This window comes from Penaeus chinensis, chromosome 43 (genome assembly GCF_019202785.1).
Source record: "Penaeus chinensis breed Huanghai No. 1 chromosome 43, ASM1920278v2, whole genome shotgun sequence".
Taxonomy (NCBI): Eukaryota; Metazoa; Arthropoda; class Malacostraca; order Decapoda; family Penaeidae; genus Penaeus; species Penaeus chinensis.
The window spans coordinates 13,000,516-13,015,515 of NC_061861.1; the positions used below are offsets into that span (position 1 = coordinate 13,000,516).

The window sequence follows — 15,000 nt, forward strand, 5'->3', positions numbered from 1 at the left end:
GCAGGGGACTTGGAGCCAGTTGATAAAACCACTATAAAACAAAGCAAAGTACATACACGCACGCGCGCGAACGCATACATATTCTACTTGGTTTATTTTGGTGAAAAGTGGTATTTATAAGAGATTATCAAATAGGATTTAGTAGTAATTTGTCCTTAGAAAGATAAGGTCCAGCGGAGACTTCTATAAACCTCGCAAAAAGGGATATGACAAATATTTCTCATTCAACTTAGTAAGACAGCAAAGGTAACTACAAAAGGACATGAAAGCAGCTGCAGTGATAATGAAAACATACATCTGTAGCATGCCACAAATTATACAACGGGGACAACTTATTTTGAATACATACGTCTGAGGCAGATGATAAACCTGCAGTAGAAAAGCAAAATTACTTTGACTCATCAACTTCTCCATCACTGGTATTCTAGAGTCTGGGTGCAATGTCCTTAAATAATGGTCACTATTCCACATACTATTATTGCTATGGTCCTTGATTTTACTGCTGTTATTGATAACCATATTTTCCGACTCTGTATTATCCCCTCAATTCCCCTTTTTATATTTTGTGAATTCTAATTCTTTAGCAGTAACTTCCTTAATATTATAAATTCAATTTATAGAATAGTTTACCTTAAATAAGATGCTCTTACATTTTCTTTGATAAGAATAAAGAATTTGTATAAAACAAACGAACCCATAACACAAACCACAGATTAAATAAATGAATGAATTTAGAATTAGGCAATAACTGATAAATAATCATACTCATTAAATAAAAATAAATCCGTTCGATAATGTTCAATTTTATTTTTTGATGCTTTCCTTTACATATTTAAAACTCCAACAAACACAAACCTCTCTAATATTGCAAACACATTAATAATTTCTTTATAAAAACGTGAATTAATCTCTTGTGGAAATGCCATAAAAGAAAAAGAAAAAAATGGGAAAAAACAAAATAATTTCTTGTTTGAACTTGGAGGCGTAGATAAAAGCCACAATGGAGAGGGACAGGAAGTACGCGCCTAAGTAAGCTTATTTTTCGTGTATTTAAGTGATTTGGAAGCTATTTTCTGTGCATTTAGTATTATATTAGTGCGTATATATATTGTGTAATGTTTAGAGGGGTAGATTTAAGAAGAGAAGAGGCAAAAATAGGAAATTCAATGACATGCATTTGTTTACGTGGATGCGCGGGGATCGTTTTACTGTAACATTACTGCTATTCTCATCGTTTATCATCCTTTTACGCCTTTTCCCCCATTAGAATTGTGCGGGCAGTAGCTTTTTACAGCATTTCGCAACGAGAACGCGGTTATTCGAGGGCAAAATTCCGAAGCCTAATTCTTCGGGGGAAATCGCCATTTTGTTCTCAATCGCGAGCGTGAATTAATGACGAATATTACATGATATTTTCTCAAGAACGATGAAGGGCTTGTTTCACTCGCTGGCTTCGGTGATCTTTGATATTTTTCGTGTAGATAAGCATTTGTATCAGTTATAGCATGGTTTTATTGGTGGGAAGCATTTTATTAGGGAATTGCTTTTTCAACGTTTTTTTTACTTCACTTATTTCCCGAGTGCGGGAAGTGCAAGTAAAGTGAAAATGATAGTTGAGAGATATGGAGAATACATGAATATTTAGAAAGCCATTTGGGCATTGGGAGTTGCATCTTTTTTTTTTTTTTTTTTTTTCGATAAGCTGATGCCAAATGGACAGCATCCTTATGAAAACTAATGGGCCTTTTTTCAATATTCACATTGCTGTGTGATTCAAGCTGAGTATTCTGCGATGATGTTCTGCACAGAGGCAAACAAATCTCTCAATAAATTCAGGCTTGAACTGGTTCCTTGTATGATTACATGCCAGGACCTTTCCAGTCTGTACCTTTACAGTTTGTTTTCTCCAATAATCAAGGATTGATTTCCCTTATTAAATAGTTTAAATGATTATCACTTAATTTGATTGCAGGGAAATGTTGATAAGACATGCTGCATCAGTTTGACTCTAAACCATTCACAAATTAGGCAGTTTCATGCGCATTTCTTAAGGAGATAGCTTTAAAGAAAAAAAAATTGAAGCCAGGCCTTGGGTAAACTTTTATGGAATATCATGTAAAATAACTATTGTAGAAAGAAAATATTGCCTGTTGAATCATAAATGTGATATCTTATAGAAATGATAATGATGAGTTTATGGAATGTTTCTTTATTATCTTGGGAAATAGATGGGTATCATATGGATAAGTATCCATTTCAAAATTTTACATATCCTTAATCCAAATATATATAGACCAGAAATATATAGCATTTATACACTTTCATTCTAGAAGGATGAGAACTGATTGCAAGGTGTACGTGGGCAATCTTGGCAACACGGAAGCCAAACACGAACTTGAATCAGCCTTTTCCAAGTATGGGCCCCTTGTCAATGTTTGGGTTGCAAGGAACCCTCCAGGCTTTGCTTTTGTGGAGTTTGAAGACCCACGGGATGCAGAAGATGCTGTGCGCTCGCTGAATGGAACGTGAGTTTATGGGATTTTGTTAGTAGCTTTGTTTAGATGATTGTGGTATTTTATTGATCTCACTAACTGGTTGCATGTACTGGTGTTTCTTGTACATAATTGTTTGCCAATGTATTTCACGTAATGTCTTGGAAGTACAGAGAACAACATTCTTTTTCATGCTTTTACCATTTAGAAATATTGGTTTTCTTTTTAGAAGTAAAGAATGCTAAGTTTTCAGTTGGTGATTTTGAATATTAGAAACTTGGAGGACTGTTTCTTTGTATCCCAGAGATTGAGGGAAAGCAGGATGACAATAATATACTTGATTTTACCAAAGCCTTCAGCAGAGTCTAGGCAGAAGACTAACATTCAGTTTACAGTTTTACAGAATAACAAGACCCATTGGATCACTGCTTTTCATGTCAACAGGACTCACCGTGTACTTGACAGTTCTTCATCTGATCTGTCGCTCTCTCCTCTGTTGTCCCCAAGACACCTGACTTGATCCTCCTCCTCTCCTGTTATTATTAACCATTCACCCTCTACTCCTGACTCTTCACCTACTGTAAACTGTTTAACACAACAGTTTTCATCTTAGACCAGTCAAGACCATTTACGACTGCAGACTCATCCTTCAGCACGACCTTGATTCATTGGAACAATGGGAGTAAACCCTGCATGTTCTTCAGCTTTGAAAAGTGTATACTCCAGAGTTTTACACTTACACCCATACAACTCACTGTTTGGATAACCTCTTAGCTATGCATCCAACTGTCTACAGATCTCCATTTGCTTATATGATGGTAAACAATGCTTACTCTGTTAAATGCCTGTCCATCAAACACTTACATAGACACAGTAGAAGGCATTACTACACCCAGTTACTTGTATACATTTTTCATAACCCTCAGCTGAACTTGTACCAAAATTTGTTTTGAGTTACAGAAAAAGGACGTAGGGTCAGAATAGATAATAACAGTACAGACAATGGGCATATAGCAAGAGAATGTACTGTAGCCAGCAGTCACCAAACCCAACTCTTTCATCCCACTCCATTCTGTCCAGCAACCAATTTTATACTTATATGTGCTGTGTTTAGTGCCATTTGCATTAGAGAAATGAAGAAAATTCATGTTTTGACCACATACAAAAGCACAGTGTGTATGAGAAAACAAAGGGAATAATGGCTTAAATCAAGGAATTATTGTGTTACATTAAGAAACAAGTTGTATGTGACTCACACACAATTTCTGTTATCTAGAATCCTTTATTATTTTCTCAGTAATAGTTTCTTGTCATCTAATACAGATTTCACTCCTTACTGTTTCATACTCATTTTCAGTGCTTAGAAAACAGTAAGGATAACAAGTAATGATAATTATTGTAATGATGATAATGCCCAGAGTCAGGTTTGTGATAGACGTGTGAAATTAGAAACCAACTTTGATATATATTTTCTTTCATTCCCACTGCCATTCAATCAATTAAGCTGTCTGCCACTCCCCTTTTTTCTTTGTATTTATAGACAGGGATATGTGAGTTTATATTTAAAAAATCAGCTATTTTGAATTTGTTTTCTGCAAGGTACAAGACAGACAACTATAGGTGAGCTATCATGCACACCATTCACTGACTGCACACATACAGTAACTTACTTTTGTGTGAGTTTAACATCTTATAAAGGAAGATGTTTTACAGTCTGACTTAACTTTCAAAACAAAACTTGGAGAACTTTCCTCCAAATTTAAGTCCTTACTTGGGCTATATTTGTTCATGAATTATTTGAATATATAAACTGTCTGCCTTGTATTTCAATAAAATAAAAGTGAAATGACCGAAATATAACGCTTTCCCTCAGGCGTCTGTGTGGTGTCCGTGTTAAAGTGGAGATGTCAACGGGCCGTTCACGTCGGGACAGGTTCCATTCACCTCCACGGCGTGGGGGTGGCGGTGGAGGGGGTGGTGGCGGCGGCGGCGGCGGTGGAAGAAGAAGGTCTAGGTAAGCTATCGTCAGGTTCTACTGTTGTTTGTTCATAGTCTGTTGTCATGAGATATATAGTTTGGTTTTGTAGCCAAAGAACAATAGCTTGGTCAATCAGGGTGAGGGGTGGGATGGGGGCATAGAAGTGATTTTGCAGAAATGAATGGTAATGAAATACAAATGTTTAGTGTTATATTTTTTATATCACGGTGAAAAGATGCAGAAATGATTGATACTAATAAGGTATTATGATGTCAGAATGATGCTCACTAACCATTTCTTAATTATGAGAAACTTACTCCTCAATATGTTTGTTTTTTTTATTTCTTGCTAAATGTTGATTAGTATGGGAAGAAAAAAAAATTATATTTATCTTTTTTTTTTTTTTATGTTAAAGGAAATTTATTTGATCATGTAATTTGCTTTTGTTATTAGTATTTTTTTTATAATTCCCTCCCCTAATGCATCTCCAGCTCCTTTTAAACTTTATTTATTTGGAAAATTAAATGTGATTCTTACTTACACACTTGCAGTTTTTCTTTTTCATTTTAATAGATGAGTGAGGGGGTTTTTAGCTCTGACTTAAACCAGAGTTACGTTTTTTACCTGCTTTGGCACATCTTGAGCAATGACATATAGAAATTAGTTAATAGAATTGAAAAGCTTTGTCCCAGCAATGCCACCTTTTCAGTTTAGAAAATCTGTGTTTGCTTACAAATTCACCTAAGTTCTGGCTAGTTATTTTTGAGTTGTAAGGATAATGATGTTCATTAGTGTCCTCATCCCCTTGCTTTCAGGCTCGCACTTTGCAAACTATGCAGTAGCCTCAAGTGGTAAAATTTACTCCTTTGAAAACAGAGAGTACAACCATGATTTATTAACTGCATAATTGCCAGGTTTCCCATCTTTATGAAAATCCTCCATATCTTACCCATTCTGCATGGTTGTCTTTGCTGAAATTTATAATTCTCAGTTATATTATTCTCAGCAGTTCCTGCTTAATATTATTATTTCAAGTTATGGATTTACTCTCAGCTCATCTCCACTTAGAAAATAATTATATTTCAGTTTCAGTCTTTTAGCTACCCTTTTTTCCAGGAATGTATAAACACATGGACATGTCAGAGAATATTGCCTCTGTCATACATTGAGTGTCTAATGAGTCAAAGGCATTTGCCCCCTAGAATGAGTAGGACTCCAACCACAACTTACTTACAAAGAAACAAAAGGGATATAGGACCTACAGTTTTGGGAAACAAGGGCAATTATAGATAGGTAGCTTGGAGTGCAAGATGTAGTTTGTATTTCCAGAAGAAGAAATTTGACTTAAGTGAACAAAAGTAAAAAAAAACGTATTTAAAAAATATAGACCAGATCTGATAAGAATTTGGATTAGTGATGACTCTTGGAGATATTTGTGTGTGTGTGTGTGTGTGTGTGTGTGTGTGTGTGTGTGTGTGTGTGTGTGTGTACATATTACATATTACATATTACATATTACATATTACATATTACATTAACATATTACATATTACATTAACATATTACATGTATATACATATTATATATTATATATATGTATGTGTATATATATATATATATATATATGTATGTGTATGTGTATATATGTATGTGTATGTGTATATATGTATGTGTATGTGTATATATGTATGTGTATGTGTATATATGTATGTATGTGTATATATGTATATGTATGTGTATGTGTATATATGTATGTGTATGTGTATATATGTATATGTATGTGTATATATGTATATGTATGTGTATGTGTATATATGTATATGTATGTGTATATATGTATGTATATGTATGTGTATATATGTATGTATATGTATATATATATGTGTGTGTATATATGTATGTATATATGTGTGTATATATGTATGTATATATGTGTGTATATATGTATGTATATATGTGTGTGTATATATGTATGTATATATGTGTGTGTATATATGTATGTATATAATTGTGTGTATATATGTATGTATATATGTGTGTGTATATATGTATGTATATATGTGTGTATATATTGTATGTGTTATGTGTGTGTATATATGTGTGTATATATTGTGTGTAATATATGTATGTATATATTTGATATATATATGTGTGTATATATGTATGTATATATTGTTGTATATATGTGTGTATATTATGTGTTGTGTGTATATAGTATGTATATATTTATATATATATATATGTATGTGTGTGTGTATATATGTATGTTATATATGTTGTGTGTTGTGTGTGTGTGTATTATGTATATATATGTGGTGTGTTATATGTATGTATATATATTGTGTTGTGGTGTGTATATATTATATATATATGTGTGTGTGTATATATGTATATATATATATATACTTATATATATGTATATATATGTATATATATGTATATATGTATATATATGTATATATATATATATATTTATATATATGTATGTGTATATATATATTATATACATATATATATTATATAAATATATATATATATATATATATACTTATATATATTATATATATTATATATATATATATATATATATATAATATATATATATATACTTATATATATGTATATATATATAATATGTATATACATGTGTGTGTATATATATGAATATATACATATGTGTATATACATATACATATATATATATACTTGTATATATTCTTATATATACTTGTATATATTATATATATATATACAAATACATACATATATATAAGTATATATTCATATATATACATAAATATATATATGTATATATTCATAAATATACATCAATTATATATACATATATATATATATATATGTAGGTATATATTCATATATATACATAAATATATATGTATGCATATATTCATATATATATATGTATATATTCATATATATACATAAATATATATACACATATATGTTTACACATATATATACACATATATGCATATATATATGTACACACACAGGTGCGTGCTTGCATGTGTGTGTCTGTGTCTGTCTGTCTTTTTTTGCTTATATTTCGCTCTCAGAAAAGAACACTTAGAATCAAGATTCATGTTATTTTTTAAAGACTTGTACTAAAACAGAATAACGGTTGATATTAACTGTTGACTGAGTTTAAGGTTCAAATTATTTTTAACAAATATTTCATATTGTGGGTGATTGTCTTTTTGTGTGTGTGTGTGTGTGTGTGTGTGTGTGTGTGTGTGTGTGTGTGTGTGTGTGTGTGGTGATTGTGCATAAATTTGCTAATGTTTTTTATATTTATTTTTTCTTTTACTTTTTACATTTTTATTTTTAGTATGGGGTTGTACGACATTTTAGATCTAGTTTGTTTCTATATTATTATTTAAAGCATGTTTTCAATGAAATACTTTAAATCTATATAGACCATGATATCAAAGTATTTTAATGCCTTGAAAATAATTTGCCACACTTGTGATGTGTAGAAGAGATTACACTATGGAAATTATGTTAATTGTCATGTGTGACCCATTACAGGACTATCTCGCCCAAATTACCTCTTGTACCACCACCATCTACTCCTCCTACTGTTGCTACCACACCACCACCACCAACTCCACCACAGCCACCACCACCACAAGTACTTCCACCACCACTGCTAGTGACAGCTTCAGCCTGCTTATTCAGTGGAAATCCAGTGTTTGGGTGTGAGGGTACTGGGATAGGCACACCCTGGATGCATCTGTTACTTGCCACCTGAGGCCACACTGGCAACTCAAGCTCACCTAGCAGAGTATGACTGTTCCACAAAGCACTGTCATGCCTCTTCTATAGGGAAGCCTCGTGAAACAGTGTGGAAGAAGGTGGCAAGCTCTGATCAGCCAAGGCTTGTGCAGTGGTGGTGGTGTGCGGCACGTTGCCTGATGGCCATCCTTCAGCGCCGCACCTCATGGCACCCGGGCAGTCTAATACGCTTCACGTGCCCTCTTCTCCCCGCCCGTCTACGCCTGCGCACCATCAGGCCTGCCCCCCCACTCATGATCTGGGTCTCTGACCTTTCAACGCCCGCTCCACTTTCTTACATTCATCATGCCTCCACTCATCGTTGTGGCTCGCTGCAGTGGTGATACACTTCTTGTTTGGACCGGTATCAATTTCTACAGTCTGTCAGTTTGTGATGAGCAGTCAAGCGTAGGTATGAATCCTGTCATTAAGGACAATACCATGAGGAGAAATTCTCTACCTGTTAAAGGTTCATTTGTTTTTATATTTGTCTTTATGTTTGTAACATTTGAATCTCTAACAGGAGTATTATGTGTCACCCAGGTGGCTTGGGGATAGAACTGGTCAGCTCATGGCATAAATCTTTTACAGCTGCTCAGTTCTCTTTGGAAGGGCATTTTCCATTTTAGAGTAACCTGTAGCAATGATGCTTTCAAAGTAAAAGTTCAGGGAATATACCCTTATGCTCTCTGTGAGACTGAATGCTTTTCATTAATATTGTTGACTTTTTTTTTTATAGAACTTCATTTACTATAACAGCATAAAGCTGACATCTGTTTTAGATGGACAGCTAAGACAAGGTGTAGCATTCAGGACTTTGTTAGTAATTGAGGAAGTCCATACAGGCATAGAAATACCAAGTGATTTATCCAGTTATCACAGTTTTTAAGTCTTCTCAGTATTTCATTCTTTTTCATTAAAATTATTTATTTACTTTGTAGACTTTTAAAAATGTAGTGATACAAGTAACGTGAGTATGATGATAATGGAAAGTGCTCTCGTAAAAAGTTTTGTGTATTTAAAGAAGTGGTGACTTCAAAGAGCCTTAACAGAAGAGTCACTCATGCAATTGCTGTGTGAATAAGTTTTCCATTTTCACAGGTCATTCTCACCTCGCCGCATGGGTGGCCGATTCCGCTCAAGGTCTCCAAGGCGGTCAAGGTCACGCTCCCCCAGGTCTGTTTCTCGATCACCAAGGTCTGTGTCTAGCCGTATCTGTACTAACTGACTTAGATAGGTGTGCATATAGGAATTGGCTGTAGTTTTTTCCTCTTCTTCCACTTTTTTTTAAAGTTTTCTTCCCTATTTCTCTTGTTCTTTCTTTTTTCTGGTTCCCCTTCTCCCTCAGTTATTTTTCTATCCTCTTATCTCTCTTACCCTTACCCACACTCTCACTATCGCCATTTTCCACTTCTTCCTTTACCTGTTTCTTCCCAAACTATGAAAACAGCTTTAAGCAAACTCATTATTGTTGATATTAAAGTGGAGTTTGCTTATAATTTTGTCTGAACTTTTTCAGGATAGTAATTTACAATTTCATGATATTACTGTTGTTATTGCTATTAGTCATTTACATTTAGTAAACTAACCTTTTTTTTAACTTAAGTTCATAATTTACCACTAGTCATTAATTTTATCATAATTGAGGGCGGGTGTGCAGCTAGTAGGCTAGGTGCACCCGAAGACTTGTGTGCACCTTTACAATGCCTTCTCTTTTTCTGCATAAGCAATTTTAGCTTTTTTACCATTTTCCAGTATCTGTATCTGGATGCTTCACTACCCACTCTTGGCCCAAAATGTGTGGGCACAGATTCCATATTAACTTTTAAAGTAGTCCATAATTCAGTGCAATAATGATAACAATAAGTTGTTGGTGTCATTTTTTCCCCCTTAATACTTAATCTTTTGTAATTGTACTTCCGGCCACAGTGGGCAGGAATAGGACCCCGAGTATGGAAATAGCATCTTCTCTGGAGCCAATGATTTCCAGTAATGGCTCTCATATTGTACATTCCACACTCATTTATCAATAGAAATAATGCTAAAGCCCGGTCCTAAAGGACCACTGAGTTTTATGACCCTCCCAAGAGCTCTGTGCACTCATGCCAAGTCATTCCCGTCACTCCAACTGAAATTCTTATGACGGCAAGTTCACGTCACCCGCCCTTCTAGTCAATTTTTTTTTTATGGTGTCATAACATCTTCCTGGCTCATAGGGATTAATAGGAACTAATCTGAATTCATCATTATGTAAAGTTTTGACATGTAATTAATGAAGTTGAAATATATTGAAAAGTTGGACAACCACATTTTTCCATAAGTGCTTGTTGATGATTATTTAAGAATGTCTCTTATCATATATAGTTCTCATTCTAATCCTTTTTAACCCTTTGACACAAGGATGGCTTTTACAATTTTGTTTACACACAGCATCACAAAAAGTTAAATTATTTATTATTATTAACATTAATATTATTATTTATTATTATAATTATTATTATTATTATTATTATTATTATTATTATTATATTACTATTATTAGTTATTACTTAATGATATTATAATCATAATATCAATAAAGATGATCACATTACTGAATGTGATATAAAACAAAAAAATGGCAAGGGGCAATTAGTGACTCCATGGTGCCTCAACACTTGTGGAACCATCTATTTGTCTACAGTTTCACTAAACAAAAGTGCAATGGACACGACAGACTCAATCCTAACTATTGATTTTCTGTTTTGTTGTTCAGAGCCCTCTCTATATGTTTTCTATTCTGTATGCAATATTTTTCATCTTTGTAGGTATGATGATTATCGTCGTCGAAGTGATTCTCCTGATTTCAAGAAACGCAGCCGATCTCGATCATAGGCTAAGGTTGGTAGGGAATCATATAGTTTTCATGTGTGTTCAATCTGGCTTCACTTACAAAAAAAGTGTCTGGTAGGACTCTTTCTAAATTTGAATATCAATGTGCCATGTTGGAAATTATATATGCTGATCATATTTCTCATATATAGTTTTTTCTTTTTCAGATCCAGAGAGGAACTTGAAATTAAAAAAGGAATATGTGACACAAGAACAAAATTAAGACTCTTTGTTTTGTTAAGAGAAGGAATAGCTCTTAAGAGTTGTGTTGCAAGCTGAAAATATTATAATTATTTGAAGATTGACAGTAAACCTGACTTATGTCATGGAAAGTAGGATTATCATAAAAAAAATGATAATGAAAAAAAAAAGTAAAATATCCCATGAACATAGTTTTTCTGATTTATATAGATGTATACTTTCTTTGCTCTATAAGTGTTGATCACTGCCTAGTTGGTTAGCTATATGTTTCAAAGTATCTGAAATGGCATAATAGGTTTACTGTTGATTTTAAGTATATTAGAACAAGAATAATCAGAAGGGAAATATGAATTACTTGTGGTATTTTTTCATGTTATTGTCCATTTAATGCATGTGTTGTGAATGGATGTTATACAGTCATGCCATATTATTATTCATAATTTTAGTTATTCAGTTGAAGTGCCTCAGACATTTGTGGTAGTACAAACTATTTGAAAGTTTTTGGTTGACTCCTGAAAGCATTTTTTTTGTTATAATAAAGTTCAACAATTCTTTCTTTGTATTTTTATTTTCTGACCTGTGGATTTTTGCATCCCAGAATTATAAAAAGAAAACTACTTCTGTGGACAAAAACTTTCCTATATTTTCTACTCACTGATGCTAGTTGTATGGTGTAAGAGGACAAAGCCTGCAGAAACTTTGTCAGCCAACTGTGTTATCTCCTTAACAGTACTGTATTTTATACTTTTCAACATTGCTTTATGCACAAGCAGATCAATCAGGATACCAATGTGGCAAGACAATTAGTGGCTTGAAAATACATAAATGGAATACATGAATCACTTGTTTGAAAGATTTCCCCTTACAGAATGTATTAAATCTGTAGTTACTTGATGTTCCCTACTGTATATCGCAGACAACTTCCTTTTTACACAAATATGAATAATAACGTGCTTTTCAGTTTTTACACTCAATCCCATGTAAAGATCAGCACAAGACAATTTTCCTGTTATTTTTACCATGAATTTGCTTATGGGCAGTTCATAATTTACATAAATAGGGTCACATAAAGGTGAAAACCTTCAGATTTAATTCTAGTTTTACTGGGTTGGTTTAAGTAATATAAGTAATGACAATGGTAGGTAATTTTCTGCAAGTACAGTAGTACTATATTTTCTGGAATCACAAAATTGTAGACATTAAAAGAAAAGAAAAAAAAAATCTTTCAAAAATATTTGCCATTTTATTAGGTATGTGACCAGTAAATATTGTAAACCATACCATGTTCTTTAGATGCAATAAAATAACATGCACAAGAAGTGTTTGTCAATGAAAATAAGATGGAATATTCTCTATTTCCTCATGAAAAAGTAGTTCAGCTGGATAAGTGGTGGTTTCAGCTCAGTGGCTACTGACCTTTCCAGATTCTATTTCATAGTTCACTTCCTGACATGACCTACTCTGGTTATATATGAAATGCAAAGAAACAAAATTAAGAATAACTAAAAGCTTGTATTTGTTATACTATTTAATTATTCTTGAATGGGATTACTTTTATTCAATGTACTCCGTTTCCTCAAAATGAATATCAACTATTTATTTTATTTTTACTACCCTTGCTACCCTGCAATCCTTAACTATATGCTATAAGCTATGAGCTATTCTGGCTGGATTTTCAAACGGTTCTGAATCCAATTTAGCCAGTGATAAAAGCAAATGAAAAGTCTGAGAGCTATTCATTATTCATATGTAGGGACTAAAAAACAGAGAATAAGAAACGATATACAGTAGTGGCATCCTTTCTGATGAATGGCATTGTTCAAATTTAGAGCAGACGCAGCCAAGTGTAAGTATACTATACTTGGAAATCAAAAAGAAAGTACTGATTATATTCCAAGGTAAATTGAAGAGAGCACTAAGGGTACTAGTTTGTCAGAGGGAAGTGGGGAATGAAGAACGAGAAAAGGACTGTTCTGAAGGAAATAGTAATCTGGCACCTTGGAAGTCCAAGAATTAATTACAAGCCTGTTTGAAGACTGAGACGAAAACTGAGGTACAAGATAACCACAATACCCTGTTCAGATGGCGAATATTTATTTCGTGTGACGAACACGATGCTTGAAAAATAAACATAAATAAATAGATAAAAGAGTTGTGGGATTAATTGCCCTGCATTACACAAAACGAAGAATATGGTGTGCGTAAGATTAATAAGGAGAAATTATATAATGTATTTTTTGAAGCATAGGGAGCACCAGATGGAAAGGCAGTGCGGGAGATACATGTAGAGCTTGGTAAGAGTACTGCATATCTATATTCAGGCGTCACTAATATATGTGTGGGTGGGTGCATTATGTATGATGTGTTGTGTCTTTATGCATTGTGTAAGTTATAGTGTGGGTACGCGTGTATGGATTATAAATGTGTTATGTGTAAATGGTCTGTGTGCGCAAGATTTAGATGATCGTGTGTGTGCAAGAGGGAGAGAGTGAGTGAGTATGTGTGGGGGGTTGGATGTGTGTTTGTGTTTGTGTGTGCGTGTGTGTGCGTGTTTACTACTGTGTCATAGAGAGAGAGAGAGAAAGAAAGAGTGAGTGAGTGAGTGAGTGAGTGAGCGAACGTGTGTATGTGTGTAAGTGTGTAAGTGTAAGTGTAAGTGTGCGCGCGTGTGTGTGTGTGTGTGTGTGTGTGTGTGTGTGTGTGTGCGTGCGTGCGTGCGTGCGTGCGTGTTTACTGTTGTGTATTTGCCTTAAGGAATTGTGTTCGCAGTAATACATAGTCAATGCATTCTATGTTCTGCACGACTCGTATGTGTAGAAACCAGAGAAGTACTCAGCTTCAATTCTCTTTTCCACAATAGAAGTACCAATTTAATCTGGGTTGCACGTCGCACCACTTTAAGTTGAGAAACTTTTGTAGATATTCCGAAAGCTGTTCTCAATATCAAACAAACGTATTAATTGAAATTTATTCTATTGGCAACTGATACTACTTACAAAATGCAATGAATGCTAGTTTGTTTCACCGCAAAATTACTATCAATACCCAAAGCTACGTTTCAATATTTCAGTACTTGCTAGTCGCTGGATCATATTGCTTTTCCTTTCGCGGTGTGTGTGCGCATGCGTGTCAGGGGCGTCAATTGGGGGGGGAGTTGCCCCCCAATACTCTGTTTGCCCCCCCCCCCTCAAGGTTTGCCTTGCCCCCCCCCCCCCAAAGGCCACGCCCGAACAACTTTTGGAGCTAATTGAATTTGACTACAGACAAACAAAGCAGAATAAACTGTTACAGCTACTGCCCTCCAGCCTCCCAATTGACGCCCCTGATTATCATCGATCTTTATATATCTTAATGTTGTATATTTATATGCAGTAATACTAGATTTACATCTTAAAGGTTCAAGAGCAAATGCTTGTTTCTACATATGTATGTATTGTGATAAGCATCATCAGTACCCGGTATTCACTCTTTTCCTATAAAACTTAACTGCAACTCGTGGTAGGAGAACTACAACTGCAACCTATGAACAGATTTTTATATATTATCTGTGAATATCAGAAAATGTTATATATAGAAATTTGAAATACACCATAATATTTCGTCAGATAGACTTTTCATTAATCCAGTAGTATTTTATTAATAGTCTATGGAGTGTTATTCACC

General features: G+C 33.9%; 1 protein-coding gene across 6 annotated transcripts; it reads left to right on the forward strand.

The window, feature by feature from the left end:
• Window positions 1–968: 968 nt before the first annotated feature.
• On the forward strand, window positions 969–12,934 carry LOC125024522 (RNA-binding protein 1-like). Of its 6 annotated transcripts, none has more exons than XR_007114762.1 (6): window positions 969–1,029; window positions 2,331–2,525; window positions 4,366–4,506; window positions 8,020–8,677; window positions 9,367–9,462; window positions 11,073–11,118. XR_007114762.1 is itself a non-coding variant. In XM_047612313.1 (6 exons), the coding sequence occupies exons 1-5, from the start codon at window positions 1,001–1,003 to the stop codon at window positions 11,137–11,139; spliced, it is 528 nt and encodes a 175-aa protein (XP_047468269.1). In that variant the 5' UTR covers window positions 969–1,000; the 3' UTR covers window positions 11,140–11,145; window positions 11,304–12,934. The 6 variants fall into 6 exon arrangements, 2 of the variants coding, with proteins under 2 accessions (XP_047468269.1, XP_047468271.1); XM_047612313.1 differs by lacking the exon at window positions 8,020–8,677 and adding an exon at window positions 11,304–12,934 and having other exon boundaries at window positions 11,073–11,145; XM_047612315.1 differs by lacking the exon at window positions 8,020–8,677 and adding an exon at window positions 11,304–12,934 and having other exon boundaries at window positions 9,367–9,441; window positions 11,073–11,145.
• The last annotated feature ends 2,066 nt before the right edge of the window (window positions 12,935–15,000 follow it).

Coding starts and splice junctions, on each gene's coding strand:
- LOC125024522 (XM_047612313.1), top strand. CDS start 1,001: ATGGAGAGGGACAGGAAGTACGCGCCTAA. Junction 2,526..4,365: donor GTGCGCTCGCTGAATGGAAC/GTGAGTTTATGG, acceptor GCTTTCCCTCAG/GCGTCTGTGTGGTGTCCGTG. Junction 4,507..9,366: donor GGTGGAAGAAGAAGGTCTAG/GTAAGCTATCGT, acceptor CCATTTTCACAG/GTCATTCTCACCTCGCCGCA.